We start from the raw sequence: 24,522 nt of genomic DNA, 5'->3' as shown, positions 1-24,522 counted from the left end.
GTTTTAGAAAAGTTCTCAAACCTTACAAGGTGTATGTAGTTCTTGCTTGTAAATATTAAATCAATTACGATTAAGACCATTATACAGATCACAGTCTAAACAAGTTAAAACGTACTTTCTTAGTTGCATAGATATTTTAGTTATTTTATAATTTATTTTATTTATAAACACCCAATTTCTTAATTCCTTAAATAAAAAAACCAAAGAAAGGAACTTACCCACACACACAGCTTGCATCGTCCTTCCTTCTCTTATCTCTTTCGCATCCTCTGAAACTGACACTGCAATCGCTCTCTTTTCCCAGCGCTCTCTCGTTTCAACGAGCGTGTTCCTTGCCGGCGGACCGCCCGTTAGCGCGCTGTCCGGTCCGCCTCTTCATTTCGTTTCATTTCGTTTTGTCATTTCATTTCGTTTCGAGTCGCCGACGAGTTCAGTTAACAGTGCGCAAGAACTGGAGTGAAACCGCTAACCGCGCGCAAGAACTGGAGTTAAATAGTGCGGACGAACATTGATCCTTAATACGAGTGACATTTTTAAAATAAGTGATCTTTTTAAATCAGAAATCGATCACGACCGCGCGCTCCTAAGCACAGAACTCAAGCCAAAGGAGAAGCCAGTGCGATTTCCAATTCAAACTGTTTTGCAACTGGCGCCGAGAAACCACAAGTAAACAGATAAATAGTGAACTGAAACGGCAAAACAAGACAGCGCAATAAAATAATTAGTGGAAAAAACAGTGAAAAGAAAAGCAACCAAAATTATGAGCGAGGAGAGCGGCTGACAAAAGCAATTCGTTTACCGTTGTCTTCAGCTTCTCCTTCTCCCCGAAAACGGAGGAGACTGCAAAAAATACCATGAAATGTAAAAGCTGGTCCAACAAAATCAACAACTACGTTGTGCGCAAACTAAAGTCTATCAAGGTAAATATTCTACAAAGTAGTTAGGAAACATAAAAAGCAGACAGTTTTTGTCAAAAATGAAATAGGGAAAAATTGTAAGCCTTTGTAACTCCAAAAAATGTGTAGAATAGGTTTAAAAAATAAAACTAATAACAAGTTGTAAAATATTTCGTTTTCACTTTATTTATAATTGCATTTCGAGAAAAGGACCATTTTTATATTGTTTCGTTTAATGAAATTGTTTTCTGAACTCAAGTTTGGAGGATAATGAAAGAACTTTGAAAAACTGAACAAAAATTAGGTGTAAATATAACCACATCAAAAATTATGAAAATTGTGTTTTTTTTTTAAAATAATAACTTAATTGGCAATAAGTTGAATTTCTTAAGACCTGTTAAAGTGGATTTAAAATTCCGCAACAAATATATTTAATTAAATATTTTACAAAGCAAAAAAATTAATTTCGTTAGACCGAAATTCTTCTAATGTTCTGTCTGGCTGCCTTATCTGTAAAAAAGTAATTTATACATAATTTGGGAGGTTCTCGTTTAAATATATTAAATTTAAAAACTTTCCATTGGCTTACAAAATCAAAGATCAAAGTCGTAAAGTCCTCACAAAGTGGGTAATAAAATAAGATAATACAATGGCTGCTTTAAAACCCATCTAAATGGAGTTGATATGAATAAATTTTCATATGCTTAAATGTCTATGTATAGGTCAATATTAATAGTCAGTATATGAGTATAATTAATTTGCTGGCACCTTAATAAAGCGCACTCTTTGCAACCAAAATAATATTCATTTATACAAATTTCAGACAAGCGGGAGTTAACTTAACTTATTTGACAACTGCAGTTCATTGCCTCAAGCTCCGTTTGCTTTTAAAAAAACTCACCGAAAAAAAAAAAATGTTTTTATGTTGCCAGTGGTTTTTTTTCTTTATGTTGAGCTGGTATCTAGACAACATTTTATTGTTTTTTGCACTTTTAATTTGTTTTTATTAGCTGAAGAGGCAATAAATCATTTATTTATTTCATTTTCTCTTGCAATCAACCAAATATGATGTTTTTACCCCTTCTTCTCTCCATATTTCTTCCTCCCTTCCTATCTTTCTTTCTTAACCACTTTATCTCCGTTTTGCCGTTTCCTTTTTGCAAATAACTCGAGAAGTAGAGGAAAGAAACAAAAACGCAGACGCCTTTCACTTGCATGTCTGTTGCTCGATTTGTTGTTGTTATTATTATTACTGTTGTTACACACACGCTGCTCACATACATATTTTATAATATTTATTTACATTTGAAGTTGCCGTCCCGTCGCTCTCTTTGTTTACTACGTCTCTCCTTACCTTCTCCGCTTTGCCCTGCCCCTTCGCTTTGTACGCATTTTGTTTTGTCCGCTCTGTTTTGCTGCTTTTCCTTTCCACTTCCTTGTTTTCCGTGTGTGTGTATTCCTTTCCCCCTCCCCATGGCTTTGTTTATTTTTACACAATCCCTCTCTCGCGCGAAAATTCCTCAAATTCTTCTTTGTCCACATTTTCCAGCGGGAAAAACGAGTTTTTCCAGCAGCGCCGCATTCTTGGCCCTCCCTCTCCTTGTCTCTTTCGCTCTCTGCCGCTGACTCTGCTTCTTGGTTGTTTACAGTTAGGAATGCGGTCGCCCTCTCTTATACAGAAAGAGAACGGTTGCTCGTGCTCTTTGCACTTATAGATTTGGATTGGAACTTGTTTTTGCCTTGTTTATTTATAAAAAGTCGCTGGCAAACAATTACAGTGCAACAATTACGCTCTCAAAAGTGGCGCGCAACTTGTTCGCCTTGTAAAAAATTGCGACCCCATTTAACTGGGCTAGAAAGAGAGAGCGGTATGGAGGCACAAGAGAGCGCAGTCGCCCCTCGTGTGTCGCTCGGCTCTTCTCCGCCCACGAGAGAGCGGGAGAGCGTCGCAGACCGCGAGACTGCGAATTGGATGTCAGTTTCTTATTGGATTTCAAACCGGACGCTTCGTGCACGCGGGCTCCACTCACGCACACGCACACACCCACGCCGCGCTGGCATTGATATTCATATATGTATGTATGTGTGTGGTGCGATTAAATAATACTCCACAAAAGGCCAAACAAATTACATAAAATCGGAATCGGAATCAAAATAAGTGTCCTCCTCCGTGTTGTGTTCAAAATATATAACCAATTGTTTTCATTAGTCAAATTAAAATAGTAAACGTATAAAAGTGAATAAGTTCCTATCAAATAAAAAAAAAACAGCGTGTCGATTGTTGAAAATTTTCCTACTGCGTCGGAATTATTGTCTTGATTATTGTTATTGTTGTTGTTTTGGCAAATTTTTGTGTTTTGTTTCAACAAACATATACTACGTGAGATTATTAATTTCTGCAAAGCAAAAAACAGAAAAAAACGGGAGTGTGAAAAATCAAAACGAGCAAATAAATAAAATTTAAAACCCCCACATACACATCTGCACAAAGACACGCGCAGAGCCGAAAAAATACGCGCGCTTTATAGAGTATAGAGTGTGTTTGTACGCTGGCTCTTCTTCTTACTGCGTGTGCCCATTGGAATTTGTACCCCAAATCGCAATTACAACATACACAAACAGAGAGCGACCGTATAAGCCATCTTGCTCTCTTTCACCCGCCTAGTATAGGAGAGTGGGAAAGAGAGAGTGAGAGAGAGATGGTTTTGTAATCGTCGATGCCCCAACGCTTAAACGTAAGTGTGTGTGTGTGAGCGGGAGCCGTTGCATTTGCATTCTTGTTTTGCTCTCTCCGCGTGCATTTCATTCATAAGCGCACTTTTACTATTGGGTTATGCGCTTTTTACACCGTGTCGTGTTTTAGTTTATACTTGGCAATAATTCTATAAAATAATTCTAAAAAAAATGACATGTACATTTACACACTCAATAGACGTTAGTATAATAGGCGGTATTTTGATTAAACACACACAGCAGGCCTTGCCTTAAAAAACAAAGCCGAGCAGAGCCACAAGTTCAAAATTTCCCGTTCAAATTTTCATTACAAAGAATTTTTAAAATGGACATAATGCAGGTATTGTGCCGATTGCTTAGCCCTCTAAAAAAACCTACCACACTCAAAGAAACTGCCTAAGTTATGGAATAAATGTGTCTCGGGTTCCCCAAAAAAAAAAGTAAATAATCGTCTGATCTGTGGCAACAAAAGGCGTTGGCTAAAGATAGAAGAACGGGCATAAAAAACTGAAAAATTTCAGCGAATTGTTTATCGCTCTTTGTGTATAAAAATGGTGTCTGTTGATGCCAGCAAGGCGTTAATGACCCGCCCACTTAGTAGCTTACACTTGCACTATCTGGTTGTTTCAGGTATTTGGTTGTTAAGAGAAGATTATAATTCCGAAGAGGAACTTCAGCAACTAACAAGTACTGTGATTAAATAGTTTAGAGCTGTTACAGCCTTCTTATTTAGAATCCGGATATTAATAATTAATATTAATAATATAATAATAATAATATAATAATAATAATAATATTTTCCAACAAATTTTAAGGGACTCGTGTTTGCCATTCGACAAGGAAACAAGCAAAATCACTATTGATAGTTTTACACTTTTTTTTTTACGGCTTTTTACTGCGTGTGTGGCCTCGACCAGCAATTTTCAATTTTAATGTTGTGCCAAAATTAAAAACATTTTGTGTATATTTAGCGTGTACGGTTTTGGTTTTCCTTTCGCAATAAACTTTGGCCACATACCTTGAGATAGACACGAACCCCTCTGGCTTTACCCCTTTTCTGGCTATTTCTAATCAAACGTCCCCTCTTGTGCATTTTTGCTTTCAATTGGCTGCATTCTGTAGACGAAAATCTTATTTATAAATATAAATTGAACACAGACACAGGGGCGCGCGAAAGGGGGATCGGTTCGGTTCGGCCTGAGGTGGCAGCAGAACGTCCAACGGCGTTGGCCTGGCAATAAAATAGATTAATTTAAATGTCATTTTTGTCTAGACGCCGCAGACGACGCCGACAACGAGACGTCGGGCGGTTCTGCTCTATGTTTATAGATCAGTTACATATATCAACATGCCATCCACTACATAATGCATATATAGGATCGGACTCGGACTTGTGTCATATGGCTTTCGTTCTTCAAATTTTCTGCTTTTCTGGCCCCAGCACACGCCCACTCTGGGGAAACTTTCTTAATTCTTTAAAATTTTTCCATAGCATCTTTATGGATTTTCGTGATATCTTAATGACTATAATGTTCGTCGCGATGCAAATAAGTTTTCAGAGCCGCGGTGAAGTAGAAATCTGGTTTAACCCATGTAATGGAAAACAATACAACTCGGTATTTGGGTATTTCCTGTTTTGTTATTGGCCTCAGTAGCTTTTTGTGCCACTCACCAATTGGTTGACCAGTTTTAACCACTGACGCAGATCGTTGGCTTAATTAGCCACGCAGTCGCCAAAAAATTAAAAAAAAAAAAAAAAAAGTAGGTTGGCAACTTTTTTGTTGTGCCTTGAAGCCGTAGAGTTCAAGTATTGAAAAGTTTTATGTTTATTTTGTTTACATTGACTCGTGGGTGTATCAGGGAGGATTGTTGAGGTCATGTCTTAACATAGAGAGAGAGAGACCGAATCTTTCGGGGCCCAATATTTCTCTGATTTCCATTTGGGTTGCGAGTGCTGCGAGTCTAAAAAGTAAACCAACCGCATTCCAATCTGAGTGACGCACGTCGGACCCCGAACAACAACTATTTTCATTGAGAGTTTGTTGTTGTGCCGTAGATAGTACACCTGTTTTAGGGACGGGCCCTTGGGGCCCTTCCCAGACGATCATTATTGAAATGGATCGAAGCTTCTTGTCTCTTCTTTTGTTCGCCTTGGTTCCCAGGTCAGGTCTCAAATACCCAAGCCTGGTTCCATTCGTATCTTAATCTTTGGCTCTTTGTTGCTCTAAAATTAGATACCAGCTGAAACTTTCATTGACGCATTTGCTCACCTTGTTTTTATGGCTTTTTGATTTTTATTTAAATTTTCTGTGTTTTGTTGCTTGGTTTTATGGTGTGTCTGTGTTGCATAATTAATAATCTGGGTTGAAGCATATTTCGTTTGTTATCTGAGCTGTGATTTTGCCTATTGCTTTAGTATAGTTGCACATTTTATTTATTAATGTGCTAAGCACTTCACACTTTGGGCTTGCGGTCTATAGTAGCTGAGGGCTTCCCCCCGCGGCTTTAATTCCTTGAGAAATCACGCCACAGAAATTGTATTCGCTTAATGAAAAACTGGTCAACAAAGAAGCACGAACGAACGAACAAGCGAGCGAATGAACGAAAACAAATGAACAAAGCCAAAGTCCAACAGCATAAACTTCTAATAGAATTGTAAACAGGTGGCAATGAACTTTATTATATTTTTATGCTCCAAGTCCTTGAACCCGCCAAAATCACACAAAGTAAAACATAGAGCGGAGGGCAAAAACAACACGGCAATGAACTTGACGTCAATGGCGGTCCATTGGGCAGACAGTTAATGTTGTTGGTGGCCGGTCGGTTGTTTTTGTTCTTGCTGCTGCCTTTTGTGGACCTGTTCTTGAGTTCCGCTTTAAAGCCCCGACTCATGCTTTTTCTTTTTCTTAGGAGGCTTTGCGTCTGCGCAGCAGAAACTTAATTTATTGCGTGTTCAATTCCTCTTTCAATATAAGCCTCTGATTATCAGTGGAAAGGAAGTGAGTTATAGGGGTTGAGCTAGGGTTTTTTTTTATAAATAGATCTCAGTAAGAACTCGTGGTCATTGTCAAAGACAAGAAACAATTTTATGAATTGTTAGGAAGACAGTCTTGATCATCAGACGTCATTGCTGCCTTATTTCAGTGATCGAAGGGGTTACCAGCAATTTTGCAAGTCAAATCGATATAATAGATCAGCAACGCAAACACAAATTGGATCTGGAGTAAATAATTTATACTAAACTGCAAGCATGTGCGCTCCATAATCTTATCTTCATAAACTGGAATTATTAAGGCAGCGAATTATAAATTATAATGAACAAATTGGGACATCATTATCTAATTTATTTGATTTTGCCAGACAAAATCATTATACCAAAATCTCTCGGCTGGATTCTAATCATGTATATCCCCGTCTATATTTTCGCAGATTAACGGTACACAGCAACAACTCCAATCGCCAAGCAGCGGCGCCAGCGGAATAATCGCAGCGGCCGCCGTCGTCTCGGTAGCTGCCGCCTCGAGCAGTAGCAACACAACAGATTGCAACGACCATTGCAGCAGCAACAGCATCGAGCAGCATCAGTTCAACATTGCTGCCACCACAGCAACACCGGCGACAGCGGCAACAATGCCGGCTATGGCCAAGGAGAAAGCCTCAGCACCAGTGTCTTTGGGCGAGTCGAATTTCAGGGATATCAACCTGAAGGACCTGGCTGTGGTCGTCGGAGCCATGGCAACATCGGCGGCAACGCGGCTGCACCAGCAACACACATGTGGTTGTGGAGCGGTAGCGGCGGCAGCCACTGAGAGCAACAACAACAGTCGCTATGGCAGCAGCAGCAACAAGTATATGACAAATGGTAAGATAAAGTAAATTAAATTAATATTTTCAAATAAGCTAGTCACTTTGCTAAATAGTTTCAGATTTCTTTAATACCTTTGAAAAATGTATGATAATTCATTGACTCTTTAGGCATCATGCCCATGGCAACATGTTGCTGCTGTGACATTAACGCAATCTCTCTCTGTTTTTCCTCTCGCAGGTCACACTTCGCCTTTGGCGGCAGCGGTTGCCAGCAACAGTTCGTCGGTGGCCACAACGCCGCAGTGCAGCAAGTTGTGCTGTCTGCAACAGTACCAGAATGGCATGTCTGAGCTGAGGCAGCAGAAGGAGCTACAGTTCCTGGACATGTTGCATCAGCAGCAGGCGCAACATCAGCAACAGGCGCAACAACAGCTGCTAATGCAGCAACAACAACGACAGCAGCAGCAGCAACAACAACAACAACAACAACAACAACAACAACAACAACAACAACAACAACAACAACAACAACAGCATCAACAGCATCAACAGCATCAACAGCATCAACAGCATCAACAACAACAGCAGCAGCAGCAGCAACAACAACAGCAGCAACAGCAACAGAATCCTGCGCCCAGAAGGTCACCAAATGATTTCATTTTTGGTCGTTACATCGGCGAGGGAAGTTTTAGCATAGTTTATTTGGCCGTGGACATTAATTCGCGCCGCGAGTATGCAAGTAAGTACTATTTAGTTTAGTAGATAGTCCTAGAGCCATACCCTAGTCAATAGTCAGTAAGTCGGCATTCACTTTCGCTCAGTGTGGCACTCGACTGACGACCGCCCACAGCATTTGTATGGCCTCTGCTTGGCGCCAGCGCGAGAATGCGGTCGCCACGTAGACGCCGCGCTATTGTTGCTGCTCTGCCTGTCACCTGCTCGGCTTGCCAACAATCGCCGTCTATATGGGATTGTGTGCGAAACTTACAAACACAGCCGTCGTCCATCAAGGAATTCTTGAAATCGCTTTGGGTATTCCCGTGGGTGTGCCGAATATTGGTGGGGCTGTATGTCAGCACACGTCAGCTGATAGTTTCTTCCAGTTTGGGGATCTTCCACTTATTCAAGCGAAAAATATCTGCCCTTTCACAGAATTTAATAAACTACAAGAGTTGGAGACTATGCAACGGCATGTTGGATGTGACATTGTCGTTGGGTGCTCCTCATAGCGATAGTCCAGTTAGTCGGCGGATTGTGCTCCATGACAGGCGACAAATGCGTCGACGATCGTGTTATGTGCCCGGCACGAAAACAGCCAGATATTTGGGGGACGCTCACGTGACCCTTTTGTTATTGGTAATTTCATCAGTTTTGCCAACAATCCGGCACAAAAAACGCAAACGGCAAATAATGGCCGAGCACAGTTGGACGTTGGTTATCAGTCTGATAACGCAAATGTCGCGCCGTCTTTTGTTTTATTTCGCTTTTGTTTAGCTTGTTTATCGATTGAAGCCGAAAGCTGACGTTAGTCGGCGACTAGGCTGGGTATCTAGCATTTTGGTCTCGCTCATGATCAGCTGTTTTGCCATTCCCCGTTTTATATTGCAATTTCAATTAACGGCAAATAAACCAGTCCGAAAACGAGCTCAAAAGCAGCTGTTAGCTGTTGTTCACTAGATTTTTAGAGGTTATATACATATATATACACCCGATGCTAGTGTGTATTTATGCCGACTTATTTTTCTACCTTGTTGTTTATTTGTGCTAAGCCAATTTGCTTAAAGATTTTTAGTTGTTCCAGTGCTTTTCAGTGGTCGTGAGCGAGAGGGGAGGTGGCAATGATTTTGCCACAGCAGCAGCAAATCAATACGCCAGCAAGAAGAAGGCGGCACGTGTCGCATAAATGCAAACGCCAGCAGAAACACGCACAGCAAAGCAAATAAGGCGGGTGAGGAAAAGAGGCGGCCAGAGGGCAGGAGAATACCAGCGCGTGGCTATCAGAATGCATTTGCACCCAGGGCCGGGTCCAGGAGGATTTTAATTGTAGGGGAGTAGTATCAGGGGCATTTTAAAAATTGATTGAACTGGTGATGATGATTTTTATATTATAGTTAATTTATAATTATTTATTTGTTTTTATACATATTTTATTTTTTATATGGGGGATGAAGCAATTTTCCAAATAGCTCCGCCCCTGTTTTAAATATAGGCTCCACTGAACGCGATTAGTTATTGTTGTGCTGGCCGCTTTAATTGCATTTAAAACGAAAGTCAATAATAACAAAGTCAAGTTGTTTAAAAATAGGAAGCGCACACACACAAGTCGTAAAAAGTTTTTCCCCCACGCGTGAAATTAATAAACAAATTTAGTTTGCACTTTTGACATTGAATCCGATGTTGGTGCTGCACTGAATTCAAGCAGATATTGACAAACAATTTACAATTAAGAGGAAAGGGCGCTAGTTGGAAGGTCAACGTTTGTTTTTTGGCTTACAAATTCTATTTTTTGTTTTGAAGCTAGCAACAATTGCCTACCAGCCCCACACGCACACACTGACACGCGCACCTCCCACATACTAACACCCAGACATAAACTTACACGCACATTCACCATGAACACAGCAAGTTTCGTTTTCATGGGCCCTGTCTCACTTCCACTTACGCACTTTGCTCCCCTCTTGGTTGTTGTTTTCCATGTTCGATGACGACAGTGGCGACTATTTGACGCCATACGAAGCACAACGTACGAAATTCGGTTTTAGGCTTTTCACATTGCTATTGCCTGCGCAGCTATTTCATCATCTATGGCAACAAGAAATTCCGCAGCATTTTTTGGGGCTATCTTTGTTTTCCACTTACCTGAATTCCCACAATGGAAGATTTTTCTTGGCGGCACGTGCTCGTGCAGATCATAATCCTGCGCGCAGACGTCACTGGCTTTATACAGGGGGACAGGAACAGCTGTTGATTTCCCGGAACTGGAGTCTTCCAGAGTGGGATGGACAGATATACTGTTATTATAGTTTCTTTGCACCCAAAAAATAAATTAAAAGTAAACTTTTTAAAACGAAGTGATGTTGCAAACTCTAAGAAGACACTCTGCTAAGTTCCAGAATAGCATTGTTCTGTAGAGACCATTTTATAGGGATTTAAGTTAATTAGATTTTAAACATTTTCCAAGTACTAGGGTATCTCCTCCCCTTTTTTTGGGCCACTGAACTCGCATTCTCGAACTTGTTTGGCCTTCTTATCGGGTCTGTCGCTCCGTTTCAGTTTTCGATCCAGTTCTCCAGCCGTCCAGACTCTTTCTTGGGGGTTGCTGTCTGGTATTTTCTTTGCTTCACCTTTGCCTGGGCCCCTTGGCCCTCGTGTTTCATGTCTTGTGCGTTTATACGCTTTATTCCATCGTGTTATTTTTAATTACACATTTATTTTTGGACAGCAGCTGCTGCTGCGCAGTCGCAGCTGGCTGAGGGTATTCAACTGAAATAGCCGTTCCTTAAGAGGAGGTCTTTTTTCATAACTCCGTAATATTGATATTGGCCCGGAGAATTGGGTCATTCAACTCATGATGACTTCTGTCGTCACAATCCTTTTCCCCCAGGCTTATTCATAATTCTCTTGTTTTTTCACCTTGTTTTATGTTTTTTTTCTTTTTATGGCTGCAACAGCTGTTTTTGTGGGTGGTTAGGTGACTCTTGCGCGTGCCAAGGACATTTGACGGGCTCTTGGGCCGCCTGACGCTTTATGGCCGAAATTAAATTGCGCCAGGAAGTCGCGCTCAAAAAGCAGAAAGAATAAGATGTGTGTCCTGACATTTTTTTTTGTCTCCTTACTTTTTTTTTATTGCACACGCAAACGCAGCTGTATTCAAAATCCTTTGCGTGTAGTCAATATGTCGCCAAATCCCCCCACTATATGTAGAGTTATGCCTCAGCTCCAAGAGGCCAATAAACTTTAGCTAGCTGAGCGAGTGGAGCAACAACCAACAATAATAACAATAAAAAGAGGCACCAAACACACATAAAAAGCCAACTCCAATGCAGGATTACAGTGCAAGCAGCTAAATTTAAACTCGGCGGAAAGTTTTTATTATTATTTCGATTCCTGATTTTCAATGTTTTTCATTTCAGTTGATTATGGCAATATTAATTATACAAATATTATTAAGAAAGTGTTATTTTATTAAGGAATAGTTTTTAATAATCTATTAAAAATACCGTATAAAAAGTTTAAATGTGCCAGTTACCACTGTACTCGGAAATCCCTTGCAGGCTCTTTTCTCCCGTGCTTATTCTCGTTTTAGTGCTTTTTGCTTCTGTTTACCTGGGTGGATTTTTTATTGAATGTCCCCCTGGTCACATTTCGGGTGCCTATTTGGCGTCTATTTCTGTTTCCATTTTGTTTTTTTTTTGTGGTTGTCCCCCATTTTTCTTATTTTTCTTTGAACCATATTCAAATGAGTTCTGGCGAAGCGTCCGAGTGTTACGTCATTGAGTTTCCTGATGGGGGCCAATTAATGAAATTGAAACTGAAGTGTATGTGTATAGGGAGAAATTGGCAGAGATCGTCGTCTGTCACACATTTTGTGTCAGATTTATGTCGACGATCGGAGCAACAAAACAACAAAGATACCGCCCTGGCAGTTTTATGGTATGCGGGGGCTGCATTTTGTCGCGTCTGGTTCTTCAAATTTGGGGCGATCTCACCTGGAGGTCGTATATCCCCTGACGGGGCAATAATAGCATTTATGTCTCCACTTTTTCTCCTCGAATGATAGGGCCAATCACCAAAAATAGTCTCCCTTCTGTTACTTAATCTTTCTTCCTCTGCGAGATCTCTGTAGATATATCTAGGTCTTTACCGACTTTGCCTGAAACACCTCTCTCGGGCAGGTTCTATTCCATTTCCATTTGTACGCCACCCGACGGCCTTGCGAATTACACACAGAAAAAAGGTGTTCAGTTTGATGTAAAATACATCCACAAATTCTAGAACAGAACTTATTTGGCAAAAATCGATTAAAAATCTGTATCTATGAGATAAAAATAAGTTTTTTTCGGAGGAATATTTTTCCCTCTTTTGAAAAGATACTAATTTCAGTGTAGGCTAAGCCTCTCTTTCTTGAAAATTCTCACATTGAGTGCAGCATCTCTCTCATCTTGGAATGTCAGAGTGTACAGTTTACCTATGTGCCTCATTTTGGTCGTTGTCCTCCAGCAGCAGAAGGAACAACAATATCTTGCAACTTCAATGAGGTTGCAGCTTCTTTATTTGGGTTTATTTATAGAATGTGTATGTCTGCCCAGCTCTTGCGCTGCACTGCTTTATCGACTTGGTCAAAATAACTTGTTGGTTGTTGTTGTTTTTATGGCATTATCGCTCTGTCTCGCTTTTCCATTCTAAAACCCGTTGGATTGCATTCCTTACAGCAACAAGTTGCACTCTTGATGCATTTTCCCGCTCCCTTGTTTTTGTTTTCTGCACTTTGTGCTTTGATTAGACTTTGATAAGCTTTTCGTCCCTACTTGATTTGTTTTATTTTTTGTTTTCCGTTGTTGTGGCGAAAATAAGACTGTGGAAAATTTTGTATTGTTACAAAATGACGAAAACAAGCGGGCAAAGAGGATGTGGCATCTTCTATCTATTTTGGCGGGCAAAAAGTCAAGCTGGCAGCACTGAAACCGAGAGCAAGCTTTGGGCAAATATTTATGCTTAGACGGCGAATTTGTGTCTTTCCCCCGCTCTGCAGCTGGTTGCTGGCTGTTTATTTATGTGTGTTTACTTTCGGTGCTGTTGTTTTTGTTGTTGCACATGCTGCAAGGCACGGGAAAAAAAGAAGCAGAAAAACGACAGCAAGTTCAAGGCTATGCTTATCAGTGGGCCATTAAACCTAACCAAAATCGACCAAAAAACCCAAAATATCAGAGTGGAGCCGAGTGAATAAATAATGTGACTTTTTCAATTAAAGCGAAGAAAAAAAGCAAAGCGGCCTAAACAGTCAAAAAGAAGAAAGGGAAAGTAAAAGCAATAGAGCTTATAATTGCAATCGGATTGTGAGTATCGATGATCCCATTTACAAACGCACAACGATTTGCGCAACAATTTTTTGAAGGTCAATCTTTATTTTTACGCACATTTCTATCGAATGGGAAATTTAAAACGCATAAAATACATTTTGCCTTTTCTTTTTTGATTTCTCGATTTGTTGTTATTGTTGCTGCCGCCGTGCTTTGTTAATCTTTTAATTGCTGTATTTTGTTTTTCCTCTTTGTGTTTATTTTGTTGCCACTCGACCGACGACTTATCGCCTCCCTATGTTTTTTAGACTAGATTCCAATTTTATTTTTTATTTTATTTGATTTTTCTCTGTTCTGCTTCCCTACTTCTCTCATAGTTGTTGGCAGACTGTTTTGTTTTGATCTTAATAGAGGGACCCGCACAAAAAAATGCAAAATTATCTTGAAATTTATTTTTGCCTATAGATTTGTGATAGTATAAAATGTGGGCAGATATGGTCGAGGCTAATTTATTATTTTTAGCCTTGTTTTCACCCGATTTGTGATTTTCCGTTGCGATTGTCAATCAAAAAGCGGATTCGCGATTGGAAAACAAAATAACGGCAAGAAGAAACAAAAGGAAAACTACTGATAAGCGGTCATAACTCCTGACATAATCACCGTTAACCCCGTGACGCAGGGAAAGGAAGGAGGAGTACAAGGAAGCCGGGCTCCAGTTTAAAACCCCGTTTCGCATGCTTCTTCATAGGTCCGTCTTTCTCGGTCTCCCTCTTCTGTCCCTCTTCCTCTCCCCCTTTTCGCGGGTTCCAGTTCAACAACCAGTTTAGAATTTCTTAAGCTTTGTGCTTTCCATCTTGCTCATATGCTCTGGCTTGCTTTGATTTTCAGGGCGGCGGGAAAGGGACGGAAGTCAGAAACAAGTTCCCCTAAGCGCGCTCGCTTTCGTTTGTCTCGATGTTAATTTAGCAATTTGAGCTGAATTCTGAATTCCTTCTTCATTTCGCTATCTTTCTTGCCTTTCCCGCCCTGCCTATTTCTCTTCTAGTCCCTCCCGCTGCATTCTTTTCAATAAATCACTAGAATAAAAGCGTGCGACAGGGATAGAAATAAAAGCTCTCTTTTTGACCAGGCCACAAAAGAGTCCCAAGCAAAGTCCAATTGGGCCACCGAGTTTGAATTGTGGGAGGAAGTCCCCTGGACTTTGACAATTTACTCGCCTGTGCCAAAAACTTTGGCTATGTGTGTTCGTTCGTGTGCTATTTTATTATTCTCACGCGTACATTTTGTGTGCTTATATGTCGCATTTTTAATTAGAATTATTTAATGCTCACTTGCATTGGTGTGTGTCGCTTTTGTGTTTGTTGTTGCCAAGAGCGGTTTCCGCAAGTAAAAAGTTGTTTGCCATCTAAGTCGGGCTTATCGTTATCGATAGTTGGCTCCACCGAGAAAAAATTGGGAAGATTGGTTTCAAATTTCTAAAAAATGTATCTTTATTTATAAATCGAATATCTTCCGTCTGTCTATCTCGAATCTATCTATAATAAATAAATTAATCTATCTATTAGAAATAAATTAAATATTTTATTTCTTGTCTAAAGATGTATTCTTTCATTCCTTACCTTGCAGTCAAAGTATGCGAGAAACGGCTTATCCTGCGTGAAAGGAAGCAGGACTACATCAAAAGGGAGCGCGAGGTGATGCACCAGATGACAAACGTGCCCGGCTTCGTGAACCTGTCCTGCACGTTCCAGGACCAGCGCTCCCTCTACTTCGTAATGACGTACGCCCGCAAGGGTGACCTGCTGCCGTACATCAACCGCGTGGGTAGTTTTGACGTGGCCTGCACGCGCCACTACGCAGCCGAATTGCTGCTGGCCTGCGAGCAAATGCACCGCCGTAACGTGGTGCACCGGGATCTTAAGCCCGAGAACATCCTGCTCGATGAGGACATGCACACGCTGATCGCCGACTTTGGTTCCGCTAAGGTGATGACGGCCGACGAAAGGGAGTTGGCCACGGAGCACTGCTCGGAGCAGCGGCGCAGCCACTCGGACGATGACGACGAGGACAGCGATCGACTGGACAACGAGGACGACGAGTACTATGACCGAGATTCGGAGGAATTGGAGGATGGCGAGGGCGACGAGGAGCATCAGCAGCGGGACGAGATGGACTCGCCGCGCCACCGCCATAGGCGGTACAACCGTAGCCGCAAAGGCAGCTTCGTGGGCACCGCCCAGTACGTTTCACCGGAGGTTCTCCAGAACGGACCTATAACCCCGGCGGCTGACCTGTGGGCGCTGGGCTGCATTGTTTACCAGATGATCTCCGGCCTGCCGCCGTTCCGCGGAAGCAACGACTATGTCATCTTTAAGGAAATCCTCGACTGCGCCGTTGACTTCCCTCAGGGCTTCGACAAGGACGCCGAGGATCTGGTGCGTAAGCTTCTCCAGATCGACCCGCGCGATCGCCTGGGAGCCCAAGACGAGTTTGGCTACTACGAGAGCATCCGGGCGCACCCCTTCTTCGCCGGCATTGACTGGCAGACTCTACGCCAACAGACCCCACCCCCCATCTACCCTTACCTGCCGGGCGTGAGCCAGGACGAGGACTTCCGATCCAACTACAGCGTGCCCGGGGACTTGGAGCCGGGTCTCGACGAGAGGCAAATATCGCGACTTCTCAGCGCGGAGCTGGGCGTGGGCAGCAGTGCGGCCATGCCTGCCAAGCGATCGACTGCGAAGAGTAAGTGTTTCTCTGCTTGTGGTCCATACTTACCAATTGACTAACCAATTCCTACTCTCTTTCCAGACTCATTTGATCTAAGTGATGCCGAGAAGCTTCAGCGCCTCGAGCAGCAGAAGACTGACAAGTGGCACGTGTTCGCCGACGGGGAGGTGATCCTTAAGAAGGGATACGTGAACAAGCGCAAAGGCCTCTTTGCCCGCAAGCGAATGCTTCTGCTGACCACAGGGCCGCGGCTAATATACATCGACCCCGTGCAGATGATCAAGAAGGGCGAGATACCATGGAGCCCCGAGCTTCGTGCCGAGTACAAGAACTTTAAGATCTTTTTTGTCCACACGGTGAGTGTTTGCTAAGGGTTTTTGGATTACGGTTGTGTAAGGGGTTAACCGTACAGACGGTCGGAAGAACACAAGTTTGTTGAACCGATGACATCACCGCTAGCACTTCTGTCTCGAGTCGCCACCTACAAAAAAAACAACAACATTTGAGCGACGGTTTATGGCTCCGGCACGTGTTGGCGATGAAAACAAATTAAATGCGGCATTGAAAACTGCACACGCAACGCAGATAAAAACTTAAACTTGCCCGGGGAATGTGTTTCAATGATTTCAACGAATAGCCCAACTAATTTCTGTTCTCGTTTGTTCCATTGCAGCCAAATCGAACCTACTACTTGGACGATCCCGAGGGATACGCCATCCACTGGTCGGAGGCCATTGAGAATATGCGCAAGCTGTCCTACGGTGACGCCTCTACCTCCTCCACCTCCGCATCAGCATCTGCAGCGTCCTGCTCGAGCGGCAGCAGCAACAGCTTGGCTGTCACTTCGAATTCCTCCGCAGCCTCCTCCAGCAGCTCACCCACGGCGCGACGCGGCTCGCCCGTAAACGCTTCCCAATCCTCGACGGTGTCCGACACCCGGACACTGGGCAGCAGCAGAACAGGAAAATCGCCGAGCAAGAAGACGGCGTCAAAGTGAACGGAACGCTAGTTGTAGCAATGTGAAATTAAATTATAATTTAGTTGAAATTTAGTGCAAAAGAAGCGATGGCGAAGGAGAAGCGTGAAGAAATAGAATTAAGCTTAGCAGTAGGCGTAGGTGATAAAGAGGAACTAATGATCGTGTCTCTAGTGCTAATTAGAACCCAATTTCTGTTTTTCGTTTTATATTGTGCTTAGGGTGGAGAATAGTACTTTAATCTAAACTAATATAAAGATCAATACATCAGTAAGGGCTAAGTAAAATCAATTTGAAACTTAAATTAAATATTTATATACAACATACATGAATACACATATATTCGTATTTAGCGAGTAGTTAGTCACAATTTAAATGAATTACTGAAGTTTGATCAGATCGTTGTGCAGATCAGATCGTTGAAGACGACAAGCCGTATTTAATTTTTGAATTACTAGAAAAATGTGTGAAAATTGTATATAAGGAGAAGTGGGATTTGTGTTTCTGTGTTATGGTGGCAAAAATATCGCGTAACTGTTATGTAAATTTTGTAAGCAAATGTAACTATGTAAAGAACTATATTAGCTATATCTGCGCACGGCAAAAAGAGCCTAAGACGGAGGGAAGGCGCCCGAAAACCATCGATCTATGAGCATCGGTGATTTTCCAGCTCCACCGCCCAGCTTTCTAGTTAATTCTAATCTAATGAACTATGCTAATTAACATTATTTATCATTGTCATTATGCTTTTCGTTTACCTATTTGCCCTATGAAGAAATGTATAAGACTTGAGCTACTCTAATTGCAACCCTAATGAAAGAACGAATTTCGAATTTGATTTAATTTTTATTTAGTAAGAGCCGCTATTAGAAACTCATACCCCGGCCGACTTTCCAATATGGCCTCTGGTGAACAGACCCAAGTTTGCAAAAAATCGCGTTCATTTGTCGCCACCCGTTTTCAATTGAGTGTGTAAAGCAAGTCTTATACAGTGTAATGTGTAATAGATTTAAGACAGACTGGGGAAAAGTTTCTAAAACTCGCGCGTATTAGTTAAATTTTGTAATCGTATAAGTTGCGCCCACTACTACTACTAGACCACGCCCATCCCCTCCCATCTTTACAATTAAGATATAGAAAATAAGAGAAGAGCAGAGGTGTAGCGTAAGGACCGAAGTTGAAAGAAAGCAAAAAATACATTTTGTACATACATATCGCCTTTGGGCGTGGCAGCGGTTAGCAGCCGCGGCAGTCGATATAAATCTAAACCTAATTTAATTTGTTTCGTAACTCCTAAGTAAATTATTTTTGCTAACATTAAGTAAAATAAATTTAACGCAAGATGCAAACACACACACTTACATAAGTATACAATTAATTAAATTAAACGAAAATTACGATTTATTACAAGATGTCATAGAACGAGGAGCCACTAATAGTGAGAGAAACCTGTAAAATAAATATTTAAACAAATTATATATTATCTATATATGAATAACAGATACAAGAAAGGCAAGAAGTAAAGCAAGTAACAATTTAAAAAAATTATATTATGCGTAAAGTACATTGGTTAAAAAAAAACAAATCGAGCGAAGAGAACGTATCATTAAAATGAAAAATTAAAGAAAAATACAAAAACATTTCAAAAACCACAAAATTTAACAAAATTTGTTTTTATTTCGGTTTTTTTTTGGTTTCACGAATTGGCAATATCAAACCGATTAACCGAGAATTATAAAATTGGTGTGCGATTTCACAGTTCCATCTCCCCAACATTGAAAACAAGCAAGAGAACTTACCAATAGGTTTCGACAAGTAACACAGAAAATTTCTTAAGATACACCAGATGTTCTTTTATCCCTACTTTTGTGCTGCAGTACCTAAAAAATAAGAGGAGAGAGTTTAGTGGGCAAGGCTAAAAGACAGAAAGACAACATAAAATTTTTGTTTTCAATTTTAAACTATTGAAAATTAAGTGCGTTGTGAAACACGAGGCCGAAATTTGTTAGGGTATTTGTTAAAATAAAGTTAAATTCCGGCATGTCTTTATAGAAGGAAACTTGATTGGCTATACTTATTAAAATTTATTCGGTATAATTTCGGAAAACTGCCTCCCAGCTTTGAAGCGCATTCTACATATTTTTAGATTATTTAACCTAACGAAAAAGACGAATGGATTTAACCGAAGATCTATCAAATAGAAAAAGTGCCTAGTTATCCAGTAGACGTTTAGATGAATAATAAAACCCAAAACATAAATGTCATCAAATGTATTTGATTATTTTACATTCACCAGGGCCAAGTGTATACGACTAATTTTGAATATTGTTCGGAGGTTTTTATTTTGAGTGCATATTTGACTTTGATGGAATTGTTTCCGGTTAAATTTTGTTTTATTTTTGATCCTTTTTGTGATTTTTATAGTCCAGCATAAAAATATATATTCAACACAATTTATGTAATAAGCAGTATACAATTACCAACAGATATATATCGTGTACTAAACAAATATTTACGTAAATTTACATTTAACTCCAATTGTATATTGATAAAGTCGATAGTTGAGGCGAATCGACCGTTTTATCCAAGTTAAATCTCTAGGGGTGCTAGACTGAGTTATATAAGAGGAAGAGCCTTATCGGGAACTCTTAAACATAAACGTAATTCAATTACTTTGCAAAAATACACTAACCAAACAGTACTATTTCACATGGAGTGATCATATAATTGATTGTATAGGTCCTTTAAGAAGAATTGAGTAGAGGATCTCGACTGCAACGTTGTATTTTTTGCACCAGGAGCCCGAAAAGTGAAAACACTTAATAATCACTTAACCCAAATAAAAAAAAAAACAAAGCGAAGCTCGATTTACTAAAGATCCATTTGCTCTGTTTAAAAATCCTGTTCATGTGGCGAAATTGCATTAAAAATATCAAGCAAAAATGACACTGTTTGTTAATTCGAAAAAATGATACAAGATCTGTAGAGGACCTGAAAGAGGAGGAGGAATGTTGTTTGAAATAAAAGTAACGAAAAAGCGAAAGCGAGAAAAAGAATGACGCAATTTTGAATTTACTTTGGGCAGGAAGACAAACACGGTTGAAATTTTAAGAGAGCTAGAAACATTGATAGTAACACAAAGCCCAAAAAAAAAAGTTTGGTCATAGGCATTTTAAATTATCACTTTGTAAATATAACATATATTATTTAACAATTTTCCTGGTGGCGCATGTGTAAAAAGGCTATTATTGTTTCTGGCTCGATTTATTAAATTTTATTCGATAAGTTTCAGCATTTTAGGTGTAAGTAGGGGTGGTCACTTTAATTGTCGGGCGCTCTATCGGATGCCCGATAGGCGGATACGAATGCCGCTTTCCTTCTGTTATCGATAAAACATACAAATAAATACAAGTCTAAACATAAAAATGGAAGGAGCAGAACCAAATGCCTTGTGGACGTTCAAGCTGATGGCGCCGTTCGTGCTCTTTGGCTACCTGACCGGCCTCGTGGTGGCACTCGCTTGGAACTGGTGGCAACTGGGACATTTAAGCCTGGGCATCAACCTGACACTCGCGATTCCAGTGGCGGCGATCGGGGCGATCCTCTACAGCCGACCTGTAAGGTGGGTAACTGACGAGGATGAGAACGCAGTCCAGCTAACAGCTTTCTGTCCTGCTTCCTCAGGTGCATCCTGGCGCTGGCCGTTCCCTCGCTGTGCAGTTCCCGGGGCAGGGCATTCCTCATCAGTCTCGCGTTCGTACTAGCTGCCGTTGGACCCACGGCCAACATACTGGCCAACATGAAGGTGATGCTTCGCAGCCTCGCCTGCGGACAGGAGCTGTTGCGCCGCGCGCTCGGCCAGATGCTGGACGTAATCCTAGAGCCGGTGAATGCCATCCAGTTGGCAGTGGACCTGTTGCTCCAGGAAGTACGCCGGGTCCTCAAGCAGGCCATGTTGGTGCTTCTCCGCATCCAGGACCACCTGATCGCTATTAGTGAGTACACGCCCCAATAACTGCGTTCACTTGTCCTTTCCATTGTATTCGCTGCAGTTGACACACTTAAAAACTGCGCCTCCTGGCTGAAATCCGTCGTGGATCTGTGCAACACGGAAATGGGAACTCCGTGGGCGCGCTGCAAAAGCACAGCACAACGTGCCATGGTTAGGTGCCAGGCCAAGATGGGGGTCTTCAAGGCGCTCTGCCATGCCTCCAAACTGTTTCTGGCCCTCTGCTATCCCGCCAAGATCTTCGATGTGTTCTGCAGCGGTTACTGGGACGTTAGCTGGGCCCTCCTGGACAAGATATTGGAACGTACGTGTTTTGTTTTCGATTTCGATCGATTTCTTGGCTTAGTTATCTTTTGATATCTCATAGGATACCGCGAATTTGTGAGGAACATAGAGCAAATGTTTGACGCCAATATCACCTTCGAGCACGAGTTTTTCTTTGATACGAACTCATCCAAGAGTTTGGCCGACGTGGGCGAGGAGATAATCCAGGATATCAACCAGCGACTGTCGCCGTTTATCTTCCTGCAAAGCTTCGTGGACATTCTCTGTTGGGTCATGGTGGTTACAGTGTTTCTTAAGTAGGCAAGAGCTTCAACATGTTACTAACTTAGCTTGGGTTATGTTTTAAATGTTTCACTCAGAGCCACCATATTTTACCTGCGCTACATGAACAGTCGGCAGTTTCAGAATGTGTTCCTGACAAAGATACTGAGTGCTATCGACAAGCGGCACGGAAAGCTCGGATTTGAATATTTGCTGCCTTTGCAACGGCTTGAGAAGGCAAAATACATGAAGGTTAGGTTACAAATTTAATTTCCGTCACTTCTTATTGCCATGATGTTATTGCAGCTTACCAGTCTACGCCTTACCTTTTTCGAGTTTGTTTCCATCGTTGAGAATGCCTGCTTCATGATGACCACTTGTCTGCAGCTCTTCGCGATCTGCTTTCTTGACTACGGGCTCTTCTGGCTGCTTGCCACGATGTCCTTTCACGGACACCAAGAGGCCGGGCTGGAGGTGCCTGCCTATATCGATCTGGAGATCAAGGGCGGGGGTTTTGTTGCCGATATCATGCGGGGAATCGCGAATGCCTTTCGACCCCTCACTCAGAAAAGCGTTCTAGACACCAATCCCTGCCTACCGCTGCCCGTAGAACCGGACTATGCCGAGTATATTCTGATATTAGTGCTCTGCCTGCTCGCCTGGCTGATCTTGCTGGCCGAGCCGTATGTTTTGCGCACTCGCCATCTTATCATGGCCTACTTTTACCCGGATAGAGCCAAGGAAAGAGCCATGTTTCTGTACAACAGGATCTCCGATGATAGAAGTAAGGAAGAATATTGCTCTTAGAGTGGTTCTAATATATTCTATACAGCAAGCCTCTTTCAGTTTGCCCGTCGCAGGAAGCGAAATGCATATAACCATAAACGGAATGTGGAGCACCTCAGATGTTTTAATTGGCTAAGTAAAGGATTCGCCGGACTTCTCCGCAGGTGCTGCTGCTGGTCCGCCAGTCAAAATAAAGAAAGGTGCACCATATGCGGCCTATCCCTGACTTCGTGAGTAGCTCCACTCGCTCTGCAGACTTTACTCGGACATCCCCCTTACAGCTCGACTCGTAATCCCTGCGACACTCCAGGCTGCGAGGGCGTCTACTGCGATGAGTGCTTCGAAAAGTCTTACAGGAAGTGCTGCCTGTGCAAACGGCCGGTGGACTATGGCGATTTCTCCGACGTTTCTGAAGTGGAGTGAGTATACGCCAGGTGAAAACTCACCATGCTGATTCGTTTTTTTTGTGCAGCGACTCTTCGGACAATTCCGAAAAAGAGTCATTCCGAGAGAAGCGGTACAGGGAGATCTGCGGAAGTCAAAGCCAGAAACGTGTGACGAGAAACAAACCTTAGAGCATACCAGATTCTTAATAAGTAATTCTAAAAATACTTGTTTTAATCCCTACCTCAGAAGAAAATTAGCAGAATGAAGAATAGTTCCAACACCTGATTGTCATTTGATTAAATGATATATTTTTGGGGTGAGTTACATGGCTGTTCTCGACCCAAATATATTAGTAAACATACATTAGTTAGTACGTAAGTAGTTTTCAACAAGATGTGTATATGTTCCATTTTTAATGTAAACCCTGTGTCCCTGCCAAAAAGGTGAAGAAGTCTCTACTTGGGCATGTGAGTCTCAACGATTTCGAAGATTCGCAACTTTGTAATGGCAGCCACACCATCGTCGCCATCGCAATCGTCGTCTTTGCTGATTTGATAGAACCGGCAGCGCGCTCGTTTGGCTTCGTCATGGCCTTAGTAGAGTGGCGGCTTCTGTAAGCTCGTTTGTCTCCTTGTCAGCGCTGTGTCCGCTGGACAATAACACTTTGTTTTTAACTTGTGCAGCCCTCGTGCCCTCGGCCGCCCTCGCGGACTTCATTGCTTGGCGAGCATGTGGGCTGCAATTAAATGTTCATTAAAAGCGACAGCCACGGCGGGCCGCAGATTGTTTCCCAGCAATTAATGCTGTTGGCCGGCGCAAGGATCGCGTCCCTGATGATGACATCCAACAGTGCTTTAGCGTTTTCTTTTCTGATTTCAGTTTTATTTTCTTTTGGCTCGATTTTGTTTGGTCCCCGTTCTCCAGGAATGTGCTGTGTAATTTACGGCCATTGAATGCGGTGGTCTCTGTTTATTTACGATCCTCGAATTTTGACATTTATTTCTTTTCTTTTTTTTTTACTTGTCCGTTTCGCCTTCGTTTCGGTCTGAAATTGTAACACGCCGTAGATCTTGGGTCATTTATAATACAGTCTTTAATGTGGTCCCCTTCCATGCCCGCGTCTTTTCTTCATGGTTCTTTCTCTTTATGGCTGTTTAATAAATTTCCTCTTTCCCTCATCTGGGGCTTCCATTTGCCATGCTAATGTGTGCACAAGTGTTTATTTGTTATTTAACACCCGCTGACCGCCGGTCACCGATTGCTGGACCCTCCCTTTTAACCCCTATACACTCTGACCACCATCGTTGATACTTAAGCCTTACATATTCGACGCAAACGAGTCAGAAATGGAGATGATCTCGCCTAAGCTGAACAACTATTTGAACTGATTGTTCTGATCGCTCAGGTAAGGCCGGTAAGATCCGATGGTATCGGATTACCCTATCATCTCGGGGTAGTCTGGTCTGACATTCGATCGCTCCCGCGAAACTGGTGAGGCAACATAACGGATTGCTATGTCTTGCTGCGGCACAGCCTGGCTTCTGTGTTGATGAACCCTTGTATATTGTATCAGCTGAGGATATAAAATGTATAGATTGCGAAAACAGCTTAAATACAGAACCATTGTTTCGC

General features: G+C 41.9%; 2 protein-coding genes across 6 annotated transcripts; both read left to right on the top strand.

Annotated features, from left to right (window-relative positions):
* The first annotated feature begins 399 nt into the window (after window positions 1-399).
* On the top strand, window positions 400-18,635 carry LOC108046630 (3-phosphoinositide-dependent protein kinase 1). 3 transcript variants are annotated; one of them, XM_044457472.1, is made up of 6 exons: window positions 400-920; window positions 7,059-7,491; window positions 7,675-8,175; window positions 15,083-16,201; window positions 16,268-16,542; window positions 16,860-18,635. In XM_044457472.1, the coding sequence occupies exons 1-6, from the start codon at window positions 855-857 to the stop codon at window positions 17,181-17,183; spliced, it is 2,718 nt and encodes a 905-aa protein (XP_044313407.1). In that variant the 5' UTR covers window positions 400-854; the 3' UTR covers window positions 17,184-18,635. The 3 variants fall into 3 exon arrangements, with proteins under 3 accessions (XP_044313407.1, XP_044313408.1, XP_044313409.1); XM_044457473.1 differs by lacking the exon at window positions 400-920 and adding an exon at window positions 3,004-3,631; XM_044457474.1 differs by lacking the exon at window positions 400-920 and adding an exon at window positions 3,940-3,969.
* A 1,835-nt stretch (window positions 18,636-20,470) lies between these two features.
* Window positions 20,471-23,175, top strand: LOC108046870 (DC-STAMP domain-containing protein 2). 3 transcript variants are annotated; one of them, XM_017126818.2, is made up of 9 exons: window positions 20,471-20,784; window positions 20,847-21,157; window positions 21,215-21,475; window positions 21,539-21,752; window positions 21,816-21,969; window positions 22,024-22,501; window positions 22,550-22,733; window positions 22,785-22,922; window positions 22,976-23,175. In XM_017126818.2, exons 1-9 carry the CDS (start codon window positions 20,588-20,590, stop codon window positions 23,076-23,078), a joined length of 2,040 nt encoding a protein of 679 aa, XP_016982307.1. In that variant the 5' UTR covers window positions 20,471-20,587; the 3' UTR covers window positions 23,079-23,175. The 3 variants fall into 3 exon arrangements, with proteins under 3 accessions (XP_016982307.1, XP_016982322.1, XP_016982315.1); XM_017126826.1 differs by having other exon boundaries at window positions 20,757-20,779; XM_017126833.2 differs by lacking the exons at window positions 22,785-22,922; window positions 22,976-23,175 and having other exon boundaries at window positions 20,474-20,784; window positions 22,564-22,700.
* Window positions 23,176-24,522: the final 1,347 nt, after the last annotated feature.

Source organism: Drosophila rhopaloa, unplaced genomic scaffold (genome assembly GCF_018152115.1).
Source record: "Drosophila rhopaloa isolate 14029-0021.01 unplaced genomic scaffold, ASM1815211v1 contig_159, whole genome shotgun sequence".
NCBI lineage: Eukaryota > Metazoa > Arthropoda > Insecta > Diptera > Drosophilidae > Drosophila > Drosophila rhopaloa.
This window is presented reverse-complemented; position numbering and strand designations above follow the sequence as displayed.